Source organism: Panthera tigris, chromosome B2, assembly GCF_018350195.1.
Source record: "Panthera tigris isolate Pti1 chromosome B2, P.tigris_Pti1_mat1.1, whole genome shotgun sequence".
NCBI classification, from domain to species: domain Eukaryota; kingdom Metazoa; phylum Chordata; class Mammalia; order Carnivora; family Felidae; genus Panthera; species Panthera tigris.
Window position 1 is genome coordinate 97,968,932 of NC_056664.1, and position 16,676 is coordinate 97,985,607.

Sequence of the window (16,676 nt, forward strand, 5' to 3'; positions counted from 1 at the left end):
CTTTGGGGGAGGAGGAGTGACTCAGTTTTCCACCTGTGACCTTCCACTCTTCTATCCATTCAACTTAACTTGGCATCTGGTAACTTAGGCTCTAAGATGTGTAGGGTCCATCTGATGAAGCCCTGTGGACTGAAGACAATAGTAAAGGGGGCTGATACAGAGACTTCCAGATAATACCTGATAGAATAATTGGGTGGATGATTTTTTTTTCATGTGAAATCATTTCTGAAAGTTAGCTTTTAGAAGGCAAAATGACTCTTCCTCTACTGTCCTTCCTGAACTTGAGTCTGCAATTTGCAGGAAAAACTGGATGAGAATCAGATGAATTTGATCCAGAAAGTGTGTGAGCTCATTGGTGAAGTAAGAACAGAAGGGATTGACAATATGAAGGCCCTAAAGAAAAAATGGGGCTCTGCCAGACCTGATGAAGGAATGAAAGAAAACCCAGCCAAAGTACGTGATTTCATTTAGCGATAGGATATCAGCATTTCATCTCAGCATCTGACCCTACCGCTCACTCTGTATGCATTCCAGTCTGGTTTCCCTGAGAAAGCATTGCATCAGACATTTTAAAAGGGCACCAGGGCTCACAGCACACTTGTGTTATCTTCTGGAAGGCACGTTTCTTTTTTTCTTTTTAAAGTTTTTATTTATTTTGTGTGTGTGTGTGTGAGAGAGAGAGACAGAGACAGAGAGAGACAGAGAGACAGAGAAAAAAATATGTGAGTGGGGGAGGGGCAGAGAGAGAGGGAGAGAGAATCCCAGGCAGGCTCCTCACTGCCAGCACAGAGCCTGACACGGGGCTCAAACTCACAGACTGTGAGATCGTGACCTGAGCCAAAACCAAGAGTCAGACCCTTGGGGCACCTGGGTGTCTCAGTCGGTTAAGCACCCGACTCTTCGACTCTTGATTTCCACATTTCCAGTCAGGTCATGATCTCACAGTTTGTGATATCAAGCCTCTCCATCCCGCCCCAGGGCTCTGCACTGACAGTGTGGAGCCCGCATAGGATTCTCTCTCTCCTCTCTCTGCCCCTCCCCCACTTGCACTCTCACTCTCTTTCAAAATAAATAAATAAACATCAGAAAAAAAAAAAAAAAAAAAAGGCTGAGCTACCCAGGTGCCCCAAGGCCTGTCTCTGATGTTAGCATCTGTGCCCTTCTCATGGGGGCAGACTTTTCTGAAAGTAAGCCTTTCTCAGCAGGAGCAGCTGCGTGCCTTGGAGCAAGACAACTGCCGCCTGTCTGCCCTGGTGTGCAAAGTGAGGAGCCTGGGCCACTGGAGGTTGGCTGTGCAGCGGGCTCGCTTCCAGGGCCAGCTGAACAGGGCAGAGAAGGTGAGTGTTAGGAGAGGGAGGCCCGCCCACCCCGCACAGCAGGGAGTGACTGATGAGGTGGGGGGCTGGCTGACCTGGGGGGCTGGTCTTGCCCTGGTGTTGGCAAGACCAACCATCTTAACGGATCTCACAGTCAACAGTCGGGGAGTTTTCCAGGGAAGTGACTGAATGTCAGAGCCCCCAGAGAAATAGGAAAGAGCCAGAAGCCAATGGCAAAGAAGCAAATGGGAGAACAGAGAGTCTAGCACGAGAAAAGGGGAAAAATGGAGGGAGGACATCCCGAGGGTTTGAGGCAGCTTCATCCAAACACCGTAAATCTTTGAGTTTTCAGACATGATTATCTGAGGAAAATGGAGTAACAAAATAAGTGGAAAATCGGCTTCAAGGCAAATTGGAACCAAAGCACATAAAAATAGTGGTTTGGAAACTTTCACTTAGTGTTTCTGAAAGTCCCTATTTGCTCTGCCACACTGGTCTTCAGTGAGGACACAGAGAAGGCGACTAGAGCTTGTTTCTACCAGAAGTGGTTTTTTTTTTTAATGTTTATTTTTAAGAGAGACAGAGAACAAGAACATGAGTCAGGGAGGGGCAGAGAGAGAGGGAGACAGAGGATCTGAAGTGGGCTCGGACAATGACAACAGTGAGCCTGACCTGAGGCTCGAACTCACAAACCGTGAGATCATGCCTGAGCCAACTGAGCCACCCAAGTACCCCTCTACCGGAACTTTTTAAAAATGATGGATAATGAAGTGGTTTAGAGTCTCTTCTGAAATGAAAACTATGGAAAGGAAACTTATTTCCTATCTTACTGTGTTTGGGGGTGTTCACAGGAAGCCATGCAAAGTAAAAAAGAGTGTTTGAGCATCAAGCTGATGGCAGAACAAGAAGCGGTTTTATTTCATCAGCAGTTAGGGGTGCTACGGCAGGCCCTGGCCGGGGCTCAGGCCGCCAACACCAGGATGCGCAAGCAGCAGGATAACCAGGTATCTGAACACCAGAACCCCTCTTCCTCCCTCCCTTTGAGCTCGCTCTGCAAAGCTGACTGTGGCCCTGGAAGCAGCACCCTGCCTCCTGCAGCAGTCACCGGGACTCCACAGCTGAGGCCAAGCAGGAGGCACTGCCAGAGAAAGATGGCCCAGACCTCAGCTTCGCTTCTACATCCTTTCTAGCCCTAGACACCAAGGAGAGTGGCCAAAAGTTGGCTAAGATGGTGAAATACCACCCTTACAAAAGATCGTTCTTCGGTGTGTAGTGTGTATGTGTATGTGTTTTTCAGAGGATCTTTTTGTCTAGAGGGCATCTTGGGATGTAGGTCTCTGCCTTTAGCCCAGTCCTTTCATCTTCAAGCACGCTTTCCATCGATAGTGACCTTCTGCACGTGGAGTGTGGCCTAGCCATCAGCATTATTCCCCAAACAGAGTCTTGCATTCTTTCCTGATGATCCACCCATACTAAGTCATAATTTCAGAAGTCACTGCTGCTCAATAAGGGGTGGGCACCACAATGAAGGTGTTTCCAAGTTTAAGCTCTAATAACTGGGCCAGCTCTCCAAGCATGAATGAAGCAGAAAGACCCTAGGTTTAGTTTTCTTATTTTTATTTCTTTTAACAGTTTTGTATCTTTTTTTAAGTTTATTTGTTTATTGAGAGAGAAAGAGGAGAGAGAGAGAGAGAGAGAGAGAGAGAGAGAGAGAGAGAGAATCCCAAGCAGGCTCCCTGCTGTCAGCACAGAGCCTGATGCAGGGCTCAAATCCACGAACTGTGAGATCACGACCTGAGCTGAAACCAAGAGTCAGATGCTTAACTGGCTGAGCCCCCCAGGTACCCCAGAAAGACCCTAGGTTTAGAGAGAGAAGAGTTGAGTTTAAATAAGAGTCTGGGAAAGCTGGGCATATTTAAAACACGACATATAATTTGTTCCTTTTGGACCTGACATCCTCTGTTATTGTGCACCAGGTGAAGAATGTAGTATAATTATGTAAACTGTAACATCACCATACAAATATTATTAGTATTAGTATTATAATTGAGGATTGGACATCTGGTACTTATGGTGCTACTGATTAGAAAAATTTCAAAACAGAACCAAATTATCACTACGCTTTTCCTTCATTAACCATCTGGAACCTGGCTTCCCCAAAGCTATTTTGGAAGTCAAAACAGAGGCAAGATTAGAACCTCCCTTCTCCACTCACTGCTTTGTATTACATCACTCCTTTCTCCCCAGGCAAACCCTTCCCAGCTACGTCATGATAAATGCTCAATGACAAGGCAAATGTAGTTTGTGGTAGATATAAATATGTGATTAATAAGTTAAGTAACATACATACTATCATCAAGTTTGGGCATTAAAAGACCAAATTTCTTGACCTGTACAGTGGCATTACCACTTGCCTGGCTTTTGCTCTTTGTTTCCTTTGTTCTCCCCCTGACTGTTGCCTCAGGGCTTACAGTCCAGGCCGAGCTGGCCTAGATCCTGATAGTCTTGCTGCCTGCTAGCCCAAACAGAAAGGCCAGCCTCTATTACCCTGAGCCCGGGAATATTCCACAGAGTTGCGCCCCTGGGCCCTACTGGAGGGGTTGGCTATTGTGCTGGGCAACTTCTTCCCCACCTTTTGGTGAGAAGAAAGACTCTGCCTTCTTCATTTCCTTTGGCCTTTTCCTGCCACAGGCTCAATTGCTGAGAGAGCTGCAACACAGAGTGACCGAGGAAGCTCGCCACAGGCAGCAGCTGGATCTAATGAAGGCCTCCGGCATGGAGAAGCTCTTGGAAGATGTGCGGCAAAAGGACCAGCACCTGCAGCTCCTTACTGAAGAGGCAGAGAGGGCTTCGAAACTGGGCCGGCTTCAGCAGAAGAGAACTCAGACAGAACTCCGACAGGTAACTCCCGTGGGAGGTAGCAGCCACTCGAAAGCCAATCGGGGTGCACCAGCCAGAGCTGGCATTCTTCTGGCATTCTCCCTGCCTCTGGTGTCCTCCACCTTTGTCATTTCTAGGCCCACAGGAAAACGGAAATATTTCTGCCCATGTTGGGTGATGCTCAGGTTGCCTATGGTGAGAGAGGACGGTTTGACTGCCTCAAGGCCCAGAATCTTGGCACCTTTAGAACCCATGTGGGAAACATGTTTCCATCTGGCTACAATTTCTGAGCTAGGGAATCCTTTAGAAAATTCCAACGGTAATCTGGAAAAGCAGCAAGCATTATGGAAGCTATTATAAGAGGATTTTATTCAAGGTGTTTCTGGAACTTTAGAGACAAAAAGGAAAGGCAAAAGTGATTTCCAGACACAATATATTTTTGTTAAATATACCCCTACAGCAAGAAAAGAAAAAAAAAAAGAGGAGGAAACGATAGATGTAGATGTGGATTAATGCAGGTTCCAACACAGGAGAGCACAGAATGTAATCCAATACAGAAGGCAAAAGAAATAGCACCTTCCAGAGCAGGCACTTCTCATGTATTCACTGAAGGAATAAATCACTTCGTTCACCAGATATTAGGAAAGAGAAGTTGGAAAGTTAAATTAAATGATTGGCCGGGGCACCTGGGTGGCTCAGTTGGTTAAGCATCTGACTTCGTCTCAGGTCATGATCTCACAGCTCGTGAGTTCAAGTCCCATGTCGGGCTCTGTCCTGACAACTCAGAGCCTGAAGCCTGCTTCAAATTCTGTGTCTCCCTCTCTCTCTGCCCCTCTCCCACTCTCTCTCTCTCTCTCTCTCAAAAATAAATAAAAACATTTAAAAAGTTAAAAAAAATTAAATCATTGGCCAAGTGTTTCAAGGAGGAGATCAATGGGGAGAAGTCTGCAAAAACAAAGGACAAAATTTTAAAAAGGCTAAAAATTGAATTGAGGCAATGCTAGAGAAAATATTTTTGGAGAAATGGAGAGAAAATGAGTAGCTTTAGAATAAAAGAAAAATTAGAATTTCACATTTATTTCATGAAAAATAAACGAAAATATGACTTGAATCCTTAGAAACATTTGGTGTCACATATTTATCTTTCAAATTAGGCTTTTCTAGAAACCAGCACAAAAATAAGGAGTTCATCTCTCTAGTTAATAGCTAATTTTTGTCTAACGGCAGAGATTCTAAAAGCAGTCAAAAACATTTTGAGGCTTCTCTCAACAAATACATGTCTTTAGTGTATATATGTAAAAACGATCACTGGCTGTTTCTAAACCGCCCTCCACCTCTGCTAGCAGCTCCTGTCCCCTGGGCTTATGGTCTCACTTCTCACCAACTAGCAATCCACCTTCAGCCAGCAAGAGCCCCTATGGCCTACAGTGACTTTTTTAGTCCATCTCCAACCTCCAATTCTGAGGGCAGATTTTGACTCTCTGACCTTGGAGAGCATGAATGTCCTTGCCTACCTCCTGTTCCTGGGGATGCTCTAGAGTCAGACTTCCTGATTCACACTCCAGGGCCTTCCACTGCGTAACTTTAGGCTAGATCTGTGGTCTCTATGTGCTGTAGTCTTCTCGTTGGTACAGCGGAGAACGATATACTCATTTCACGTGATTTTTAGGAGGATTAAGGTAATTCAGATGAAGCACTAAGATCAGAAACTAATACACAGCTCTTGATAAATATTAACTGTATGTCTTTTGGCTGGGAATATGAAGGTGAACACTTTTGGAAACAGACTGACCTGGATTGGTTGTGGGATCTCGGGCACATCTGTGATGTGGGGTGGGGTCCTTTTTAAGGTCCTAACACAACACAAGGTCCTTACTAAGCATGTTTCCTTCCTTTGTTAATATTTTTCCAATTGGTTTAGCCCCAGCCTGGCTCAGAGGTCTTGATAATGTTTTTCTTGATATGGTTTGATATAGTTTGATAAGTCTTGATATGGTTCCTGTCTATGGGGATCGAGGAGCCTACACCAATCCCTGCAGTGCATAGAGGCACCTTGGGCCTAATTTGTATTAGGAAGTTTTCCTAACTCTGGGGATCTGATCTTCTACTGACAGTTACAGTACACTTGAGAGCATCTGCACGCACAAGAAACTGCCCCTTTAACTTTTGTAGGATGAGCCTGTAGGTTATAGCGTCAAAACCTCACAGGCCTTCTGGTTGGGTCTATGCAGACAAGAGTGTGCTGAATTTTTGAGATTAGCCTGTGGATTAGCTTGCTGGGGCTACTGTAACAAATTGCCACAAACTAGATGGCTTAATACAACAGAGATTTATTCTCTCACAGTTCAGGAGCCCAGAAGCCTGAAATCAAGATGTTGGCTCTTCCTGGGGGCTCTGAGGAAGAGTCTGTTCTATGCCTCTCTTCTGGCTTGTGGTGGCTGCCTGTAGTCCTTGACATTCCTTGGCTGGTGGCTACAGCACTCCAATGTCTGCCTTCCTCATCTGATGGCCTTCTCCCTATGTGCCCCTCTGTGTGTCTGTACCCTTTCCTCGTATAAAAGCATCAGTCATTGTACGTAAGGCCCACTCTTAATCCAGTAGGACTTCGTCATAACTTAGTTACATCTGCAAGGACTATTTCTAAGTAAGGTCACATTTTGACGTTCCAGGTGGACATGAATGGGGGAGCACTATTAGATCCACCCTACTATTCTGACTTTTTTACAATTATTGCCTTTTTATACTTTATAATTTTATGATATCATTAGAATCATATTGCTTTTTTATACTTCTGAATAATTTTTATAATTCAATTACTTTTTATCATCTATATCCATTTATATTTATACAAATAAAAATAAATTTCAAAAGAAGACACCTCCTGTCTATTCAGATGAGGAGCACCTTGGATCCGGCCACGTGGGTCAGCTGTGCTAGCAGAGAGCCACCCAGATAAACACAAAGATCACCTCTCTGGGGCACCTGGATGGCTCGGTCGGTAGAGCATTCAGCTCTTGATCTGTGTTCAGGTCATGATCTCACTATTAGCGGGACTGAACATGCTGACAGTGTGGAGACTACTTGGAATTCTCTTTCTCCCTCTCTCTGCCCCTCCCCGACTCATGCTCTCATTCTCTCTCTCTCTCTCTCTCTCTCTCTCTCTCTCAAAGTAAATAAAAAACATTAAAGACAAAAGCTCGCCTCTGAGTATGGGCCTTATATAAGGCCAGGGAGATGGTGCTCAGGGCATCCCTGCAGATGATGAGCTGCACTGAGCTGAGCACAGAGATCTGGAAGAAAGATCAAGTCTTTCCTTTGCTTGAAACTGTCCAGAGACTTCCTCCTGTCCTTGGAGTAGTTTTGTGGCTTGGCCTACAAGGTCCTCTGTGAACTGAGGGCCCTTCTCCATCTCTTCTCTTCCCCTCCCCTCTGGTGAAATAAACATAAAGGATATAAATTTTGTGAGTAAACTCCTGGCTATCATAAGGTAATAAGGGGGTGCAGGGGCTGCCTCTGCTCATCTTTGGTTTAAGTTCTTGGCCTTCTTGGAGCTCTTGATTTTCAGAAGGCTGAGTTCAGCCTGACCAGGACTGTGTGAAGATTTATATTCCTGGGGTGGCCTGGACCCACACTCTCCTAGTAACCCCAGGAACTAAAGTGTGCACCAAAAAAGCATCTCTGCTTCCTAAGCACTTTTCCCCTCAGCTGAGAAGCCGGCTTGTCCAGGAACGCAGTGTGAAGCTGGATGCTTTCCAGCGCATAGAAGAGCTACAAAGTCAGCTTAATGACGCTGAGCGATTGTCTGTCCAGATGAACTCACCAGGCGGTAAGCATGTCCCCTACTCTAGCTAGAACAAACCCCCAGGGTCTGGGGTCTGAATTGAAGGAGGGTCTCATGGGCCAGCCATAACAACCCAGTGGTTATTGCATAGGTGCTCCATGATGTCTGTTGAATGAATGAATGAATGAATGAATGATACATGAATGAATAAAACTTAATTCTGATTTGCAGTCATAACTTTCTACTTTAGTAGAAAGGTGACTCCAGTCACCTTGGAGTACTGACATCCAATCCTAAAAGATTTCAGTCATAAAAACTGGTCTCAGGAGGGTGTAATGTACCACTTAAAGAACACTGGGTACTTTACTATATTTTGAAGCATCTTAATGTCTTGGGACATCAATGACCACGTTTCTCAAGTGTTATTTATAAATATATTATGATTCTTGGGTGCTGGGGACTTGAGGAGTGCTATGCAAATGGCAATCAAGATAGCCCTCTGGGCAATGTAGCATAGAGCAGAGGCCAAATCCAGGATGTCTCTAAACTGGCTTCCTTCCCTATAAGTTGAGGATGAAATTAATTCCGAGTTCTTTTCTAGATCTGACTATCAAAAATATCATCAAATATCAATAACCAGGACTGAATAACTGCAAATGTGGTTACTATACTTTGACACTTTCATACTTGTGTGTCCTTTATGTTTGCTTTTGGCTCTTTACCAGTTGAATATATAAGATCTTTCACAAACAGAAAGATCAGTGTCAAAGATCAAGCAAACAAAGATGGAGTTACTTTGGGTTTGCTGAGAGCAGGGCTGGGCTCGCTGGTAAAGCCCAGGGCTCTCCCCTCTGCCTCTGTGCCTATTGCCTGGGCCCTGACCATGGGGGGAGGTTTCCCACCCCAGCTGTGCTGTCCAAAGAGGAAGAGCATCAAAAGTACTCAAGGGCCCTATTTTGGCCACTGACGCTGAGCAGTTCTGCACCTTGAACTCTCCTCTCCACACTCCATGGGATTTTCCTGTCTATCCCTTGCCCCTCTGTCTCCAGCCCAGCTAAGCACCCTTTTTTTTTTTTTTTAAGTAAGCCCTATACCCAACGTGGGAGTTGAACTCAGGACCCTGAGATCAAGAGTCTCCTGCTCTGCTAGCTAAGCCATCCAGGCGCCCCAGCCAAGCATCTTTTTAACCTCTTTTTGGGTTAACGTGTCCTTTCAAACTGCCCTCCATGTCCTCCAACACCTGCACATTTATGAAGGAGAAGCAGAGTGAGGCATGAGACAGGTGCAGGGTGGGGCAGAACCCTAATTCCCAAGACTGGTGATGTGGCAGGAGTGAAAGAGAAGTCTCTTTCCCAGGAAGCAGAGCTAGAAGTTTCTCCTAAGCCCCAGCCCCCACCTGTCCCCCACTGCAGTGACTCATTGGAGGGGAAGGACTGGGTTGCACCTGTCTATTTTGCCCAGCACTCCAAGAGGACAGCTATACTATTAATGTGACAAGGTAGAAGTCAGTCATTCCCGCTCCTTTCTCAGCTGTTGTCCAGATGAAATCATGAAGTGACCGAGGTCTCTCCTTTCTGTCGCGGTGGTAGCAGCAGCCACCCTGCTCCCTGCATCAGAAGCATCAGAAGCAAAGGCAGACTTAAGGAGCAAGCTCTCCTTACTTGGCATTAGCATGGTGTCCCCTTAGGATCTTGCACCTCTTGAGGAACTGTAATATGCTCTAGTGCAGTTAGTCTTAAAATGCTTAAGGAAAAAAAAATGAAATCACTTGGCTGACAAAACTGTGAAATGTTCAGAGGTAGACCAGCTTCAGTTTGCTTGATCCAGGTCTGACATACTTCCCCGGGGCCTGACCCCTCTGTCTGCCCCTCTGGGCTCCAGGAATGCTGGGAGCAGAAAGGAAGTGGAAGTAACTCCTCGGGAAGCGAGATGACTGCCACTGCTGTCCCTTCCATCCTCTGTTCCAGCTCACATGGCAGGAGTGAGTGTAGAGATGGGACAATTAAAAAGGATCAGCCCCTGACTGGGCTGACTCAGGTCATATGCCCGAATTTGAACAAATCACAGAAGCCAGAGACTAAGATGCTTGGTGGGTTTAAGCCCTGCTCACATGTTCCTCCCCTGGAGCTGAAGATGGGTCAGCTCACTCTCTCCTCTTCCCAGAAACTATTTTATATCTTCCTGGCCTCTTCAGATCCTCAGACGCTGTCCTCTTCCCCAGCCAACACTTTACCTCCAGTTTCACAGAGCCGTTAAAAGCCATCATGTGGCAGAGATGGCTGGGTGGCTCAGTCGGTTAAGCATCTGACTCTTGATTTCCACTCAGGTTATGATCTCAGGGTTTGTGGGTTCGAGCCCCACATGGGGCTCTGTGCTGACAGCGTGGAGATTGCTTGGGATTCCCTCTCTCCCTCTCTCTCTCTGTCCCTCCCCTGCTTATGCTGTCTCTCAAAATAAATAAATAAACGTTTAAAAAAAATTTTTTTAAGCCATCACATGGGAAACCCCTCTATTTTTTGACCCCAGCTCACCTACATTAGGTACTCAGCTGCTTCTTGGTCCCTTCTGGTAAAATGGAAAATGTGCCCGTTTCTTCCCTGGGCCAGTCCCAATGCTTGAGATCCCATTTGCTCCTAGCTTTTCAGGGACTCTGAACTATTATTTATCTGCTTTCTCTATATATACTCATATTTCCTACCCAACTACCCTTCTAATCTTGTAAACAACCATTATTATTGAGTATATACATGCCAGGATCACAAAATCCACCCTAAACTAAAATTAAACATCTACCCAGTTGGTTGAGCCAGGAATCTGGGAGCTATACTTTGTCACCCTGTAAGTCCAGTTAATTGCCAAGTCCTATTAACTTGAATATGCCTAAGTCTGTCCACTCCTAACCACCATAGTCCAAGTCACCTATCATGTCCTTCTCTTTCACTTGGTCATGTGACCCGCAGGCAAAAGATTCCATGCAGATTTTGACATCTTCATTCAAAATTGACAAAGTTGGATTAGATGCCCATTTCAAGCTTTTCTAAAATTTTGTGGATTAAATCTAGGCCCATATATTGCAACCAGAGATATAATTTAACATTTTCAACATTATAGGACTTATATCTCGGGCTCAGTACTCCCTGAGTTCTGCTTCCACATCATTCAGATACTCCCAGCAACACCTTTTAAAGACTAATCTTATGAGCAGTAAAATAACAAGAAGGATTCAAAGGCCAGAAACTGTAAGTAAAGATAAATTTGATTATATATGTGAAACAATGAAAAATGTAAATATGAAATTATGGTTTTAGGTTAGGTTTTTTCAAACTTACATTAAAAAATTATATATCAGGGCACCTGGGTGGCTCAGTCCGTTAAGCATCCAACTTCAGCTCAGGTCATGATCTCGCGGTTTGTGGATTTGAGCCCTGCTTTGGGCTCTGTGCTGACAGCTCAGAGCCTGGGGCTTGTTTTGGATTCTGTGTCTCCCTCTGTCTCTGCCCCTCCCCTGCTCATGCTCTGTCTCTCTGTCTCTCTGTCTCTGTCTCTCTAAAAAATAAATAAACATTAAGAAACATTACATACCTGGCTGTTATCTAGATACTTGGGTCTAGATAATAAAATTCTGGATTTCTCCTAAAAAGGCTTTGTCCATGAATTGTTGCCAAATCGATGTGTTTGTGGGAAGAAGGATGGTGCAGGGTTTCCTACTTTGCCATCTTGCCAATGCTACTCCTCAATAATAGAATTCTGATGTCGAAACAATTCAGCTCAAAAGCACTTACTCAATTACATTTATTTATTTATTTTTAAATATGTTTTATTGTCAAGTTAGCTAACATACAGTGTATACAGTGTGTTCTTGGCTTCAGAGATAGACTCCCGAGATTCATCATTCACATACAACACCCAGTGCTTATCCCAACAAGTGACTCCTGATTTCAGCTCAGGTTTGAACCCAGGAACTGTGAGATTGAACCTGAGCCAAAATCAAGAATCAGACACTCAACTGACTGAACCACTCAGGTGCCCCATTTCTCACACGTTTTTAAAACTTTCTGCTGTGCCAGGGAACTCAGATAAGAGATCTGATGCTGCTAGTTAAAAAAAAGTGTTTATTTAAATAAATGGATGTGGAAGTCAATGTCCACACTTTGCTGTGTTCTGTGTCTGAATTTCTTCTTTTTCTTCAGTCATCTACAATAATTAACTAGCAGTTCTCACAGTTCATGGGTTCAAGCTCCGTATTGGGCTCCATGTTATTGGGGTGGAGCCTGAGAGCTTGGGATTCTCTCTCTCCCTTTCTCTCTGCCCCTCCCCCTCTTGCTCTGTCTCTCAAAAACAAATAAACTTAACAAGAACAACAACAACATGTGAGAAATCTACCCTCCAAAGAAATTCTTGGCACACAGATTAGGTCCAGGTATAGCATGTATATGGAGATTTTCTTTTAACGTTTCAGCTTTTAGTGTATGTAAAACAATATTTACACCCTCCTCTACTGCATAAGTATTACACCTTTGCCCAATTGTTTTTCAGAATCCCCTCCAGACATTTCCATGTCAACACATTTAAAATCCTTCCCTCTTAGGAGGCAAACCATAAGAGGCTCTTAAATACTGAGAACAAACTGAGGGTTGATGGGGGGGTGGGAGGGAGGGGAGAGTGGGGGATGGGCATTGAGGAGGGCACTTTTTGGGATGAGCACTGGGTGTTGTATGGAAACCAATTTGACAATAAATTATATAAAAAATAAATAAAAATAAAAAAAATTCTTCCCTCTTGCTTTGAGAAAAATTAAAAGGAAAAGATTTAATCATTCTGTCAGAGAAATATGCCATTCTCAAGTCTCTTTTGAGGGTGTAATTCTGCAGCTGATGGTCTGGCTATTGGACCAAAAATTTGCTGCAGTATTTCTAAACATGCAGTTAAAGAGTCATACACAGAAAGAGAAGAAACAGGTCAGGAATGTGCATTTGAGATCCTTGACCAAGTAGGGCCACCTTATTAATGCCCATCACTGGCTCAACTTACCAGTCTCTGTGCAGTCATCTTTCACCAAAAGGTAAGATTCTAGTATATGTCTATTTGTTTCTGCAAAAGCCTTTTCCAAAAGGAAGCAATATTCAGTTGATGTGTATGGAACCACAAGGGCTTTTAAGACTCCCTCCATCCCCATTTCACTCCCAAAAGCAAATGTTGCTGTTGTGCGGGAGGTCTGCAATCACAGCCATGGTTGAGAGGCTGCTTAAGTAGCCAAATGCATCAGAGGAGAGCCACTGTATTTGAAAGATTCAGAAGGGTGATGGTCTGAATAAACCCTAGTAAATAAGGGAGTGTTTTGTGGGCCCATTGGCATGTGAATAGAAACCCCAAGCAATAAACCTAAGATCCAGGAAAGGCACAAAAGAATTGAAGCCTCTTCAAATCTATCTAAGCTCTGACTTCTTAAGGCCTAAGAGACAAATCAAATAAATGCATATTGAAGAATAATTTATACATGGCTGGAATGTAAGACCACCAATGATTTTCTTAACAAAACAAAACACTGCACTAACACAAATGATAAAATATTAAGGAATTTTTAGATTACTCCACATATGGGATATCTTTTTCTCCTTAGCTGGGAAAGGCTTCCTTTGATAGACTAATTCTTGACCAGTTCACTTTATGACATGTGTCAAATATAAGAAGGCACACTAAATGGCCTAACCCAGACTGAACCAATGATCTCAGTCTTAGTCGTAACGGTGACTTTTAATGATATCTCCAATATCTATTTAATCTTTATATTTCAGGTACCTATTAAACACAAAAAAAGGGTTGACAACGTCTTTCTACCCAATGTGGTAGAAAATGTTCACCTTTCAGCTTTTCAAGTTCACACGGCTCCATCCATAATCCCAGAAGGACCCAACTGGTAATCATATGCCCTCCAAGTTTTCTTTCTTTCTTTTTTCTTTTTTAATGTTTATTCTTGAGAGACAGTGAGAGAAAGAGCATGAGCAGGGGAGGGGCAGAGATAGAGGGAGACACAGAATCCAAAGCAGGCTCCAGGCTCCGAGCTGTCAGCACAGAGCCTGACACAAGGCTCAAACCCACAAACTGCGAGACCATGACCTGGGCCAAAGTCAGATGCTTAAGCAACTGAGCCACCCAGATGCCCCTCCAAGTTTTATTTCTTTGAGCATCTGAATGAATAAACATGATTCGAACCTCCACTAAACCTTTATCTAATTTTTATTATCAGTATCAGAAGATATAGTATGGAATGATTGAGATGATAACATCCTAAAAGTTCCAGGTGAAGTAGGATTTGGCCTTATGTCCTAAGACAGGAGAGTTGATTTGCATTTCTACAACCTAGGGCCTTTGGTCAACAAGCAGCCTCACATTATGGGTTCTAGATTACTGACGAGGTGTGTTAGCCAGGAGAGATGTCATTGCTGCTAAGCAGTATTTATTAACAGTGAAAAATCAGCACAGAGATACATCTAAACAAACTTCAAAGCACTTATTGCTATTTGTTTCACTTAAGAACAGCATCCTCTCTTAATAGTTTTTTTTATTCTTCCTACAAATACTAAAACCCTCTTTAGACTTTTGTAAAGTCCTAATCCAAGTCTTTTTGTTCAGACAAGAAAATGTATCTTGGGTAAAGGAATAAATAGGTAGATGAATGAACAGAGTAGGCCAGAGAAATATTTACATACATAAATTTATACATGATATATGTAGCTTTTCAAATTAAGGAGAAGGTTGAGTCTATTCGAAGTAGATTAAATTATCACCTTACACGATACATAATGAATTCTGAATGGATTCCAGATATATATGCACACACACACACACACACACACACGCACACAGACATATATACAAACGTATTTCTGAAATAGAACATGAAAAACAAAAGCCAAAAGGAAGATTGATGACTTTGATATCAAAGCTAAAAATTCAGCATGACAGGTGCCTGGGTGGCTCAGTCGGTTAGGTGTCTGACTTCGGCTCAGGTCATGATCTCACGGTTCATGGGCTTGAGCCCCACATTAGGCTCTGTGCTGATAGCTCAGAGCCTGGAGCCTGCTTCGGATTCTGTGTCTCCCTCGCTCTCTGCCCCTCCCCCGCTCATGTTCTGTCTTTCTCTGTCTCCCAAAAATAAATTTTAAAAGGGTTAAAAAAATGAAAAAATAATTTTGTTTAATGTTTTTATTTATTTTTGAGACAGAGAGAGACAGAGCATGAGCGGGGGAGGGGCAGAGAGAGAGGGAGACACAGAATCTGAAGCAGGCTCCAGGCTCCAAGCTGTCAGCACAGAGCCCAACACGGGGCTCGAACTCACAGACTGTGAGATCATGACCTGAGCTGAAGTCGGATGCCCAACTGACTGAGCTACCCAGGCGCCCCCCCAAAAAAATTTTTTTAGTTCAGTATGACAAGGTATGGTGCCAGTTATCAACTTATGAGCTCTTAGCTCTAAATTCATCCTTGTCTGCTGTGATGTAATTAATATGGACCATGAAAATATTTCTTCTTCGCCAACTACAAGATATTAAGCTTTGTCAGTAGAGTACTGGAGGGACACTGGAGGAGGGTTTCTTTTCCAGATTCTGGGGTGCTTCTCTAGGCAGGCTCCTGCCGCGGGTGTGGCTTCTGCAGCATGAGGTTTCCGTAGTGGATGCGGCTTCGTGGTGGATGCCATTGGCAAGAGGCCCTCCGTGAAGGGCTTTCTCCTCCTGCCCCTCCTTTTGTGAGGGCTGCTTCACAGCCTCAGTGAACTTCTCTGCCATCCAGTGAGCCGTGGTCACACCCTGTCCAAGGAGGTCACACCCTCTCCAATGGATGGCAGCCCTGGAGGGTAATGGCTGCTCACTATATCTGCTCTCCCTATATTCTTCAGAACTCTCTTTATTACTGATCAGCCAGTCCTTCCATTACTTCAATCTCTTGTTATAGTTAATAAGTCTTTATATTAAACTTTCCTCAGTTTGATTACTGTGTGTGTCTGTCTTCTAATTGGCCCATGAATAATACAGACCTGATACCAGTAGTAGAGGGTTCCTAGGGGACAGACTCACAAAGTTGGGATTTGGGGATTTGTTTGGTTGCACCCTTGGGCTTGAACATGGTGCTGAGCTCCTTGACAATAGGAAATGGAATGCTAGTAATCCTTTGCATGCAGTGGCATGACAATTAACCAAGCTGTTATCCACGGTAGGTTGTGATAAAGTACCTACTGAAGTGTGTGCTTTGGGAGCCCAAATTGCTACCACACTGACTCTCAGGACAGTAATGATGACCATAAATACTGGGGTGTGGGATGGACTTTTTTGGATGCACTTCAGCACTTAAGAAGAAAATGACAAGTACTGGTCCTTTAGGCTTCCACAGTAGCCTTTTAAAAAATCTATTTCTTGTAGTCACAGGGGTAATACTGCTAAAAATGAAACACACATTTTAATTGTGCAGAATGCTGAATTACAATGACAGTTGAATTCACAGTCCTGTCATTTCTCACTGCTGTTGAGATGGGCTCTCTCATTTCAGTGGCCAGGATGCAATCCCAGAATAGCAGCAGGCAATTGCCAAGGACAAGGTGGGTATGTCTATTATAAAAAGGGCAGCAGGGACATCTCAGTAGTCAGATTACAGACCTGGCACAGAGAGATCTTTTGCTGGTCAATGTGTTCCCCCAAATGAGA

General features: G+C 44.0%; 1 protein-coding gene across 1 annotated transcript in view; it reads left to right on the forward strand.

Annotated features, from left to right (window-relative positions):
• The window catches only part of LOC102962797, a 178,914-nt gene extending 163,023 nt beyond the window's left edge, over positions 1-15,891 (forward strand). Inside the window, exons 42-49 of the mRNA XM_007078743.3 lie at positions 301-453; positions 1,206-1,337; positions 2,168-2,320; positions 4,008-4,217; positions 7,902-8,022; positions 11,089-11,216; positions 13,773-13,894; positions 15,602-15,891. Of these exons, the coding sequence (XP_007078805.3) occupies positions 301-453; positions 1,206-1,337; positions 2,168-2,320; positions 4,008-4,217; positions 7,902-8,022; positions 11,089-11,216; positions 13,773-13,894; positions 15,602-15,638 (1,056 nt within the window). The 3' untranslated portion in view covers positions 15,639-15,891. The remainder of the gene's footprint in view (positions 1-300; positions 454-1,205; positions 1,338-2,167; positions 2,321-4,007; positions 4,218-7,901; positions 8,023-11,088; positions 11,217-13,772; positions 13,895-15,601) is intronic.
• Positions 15,892-16,676: the final 785 nt, after the last annotated feature.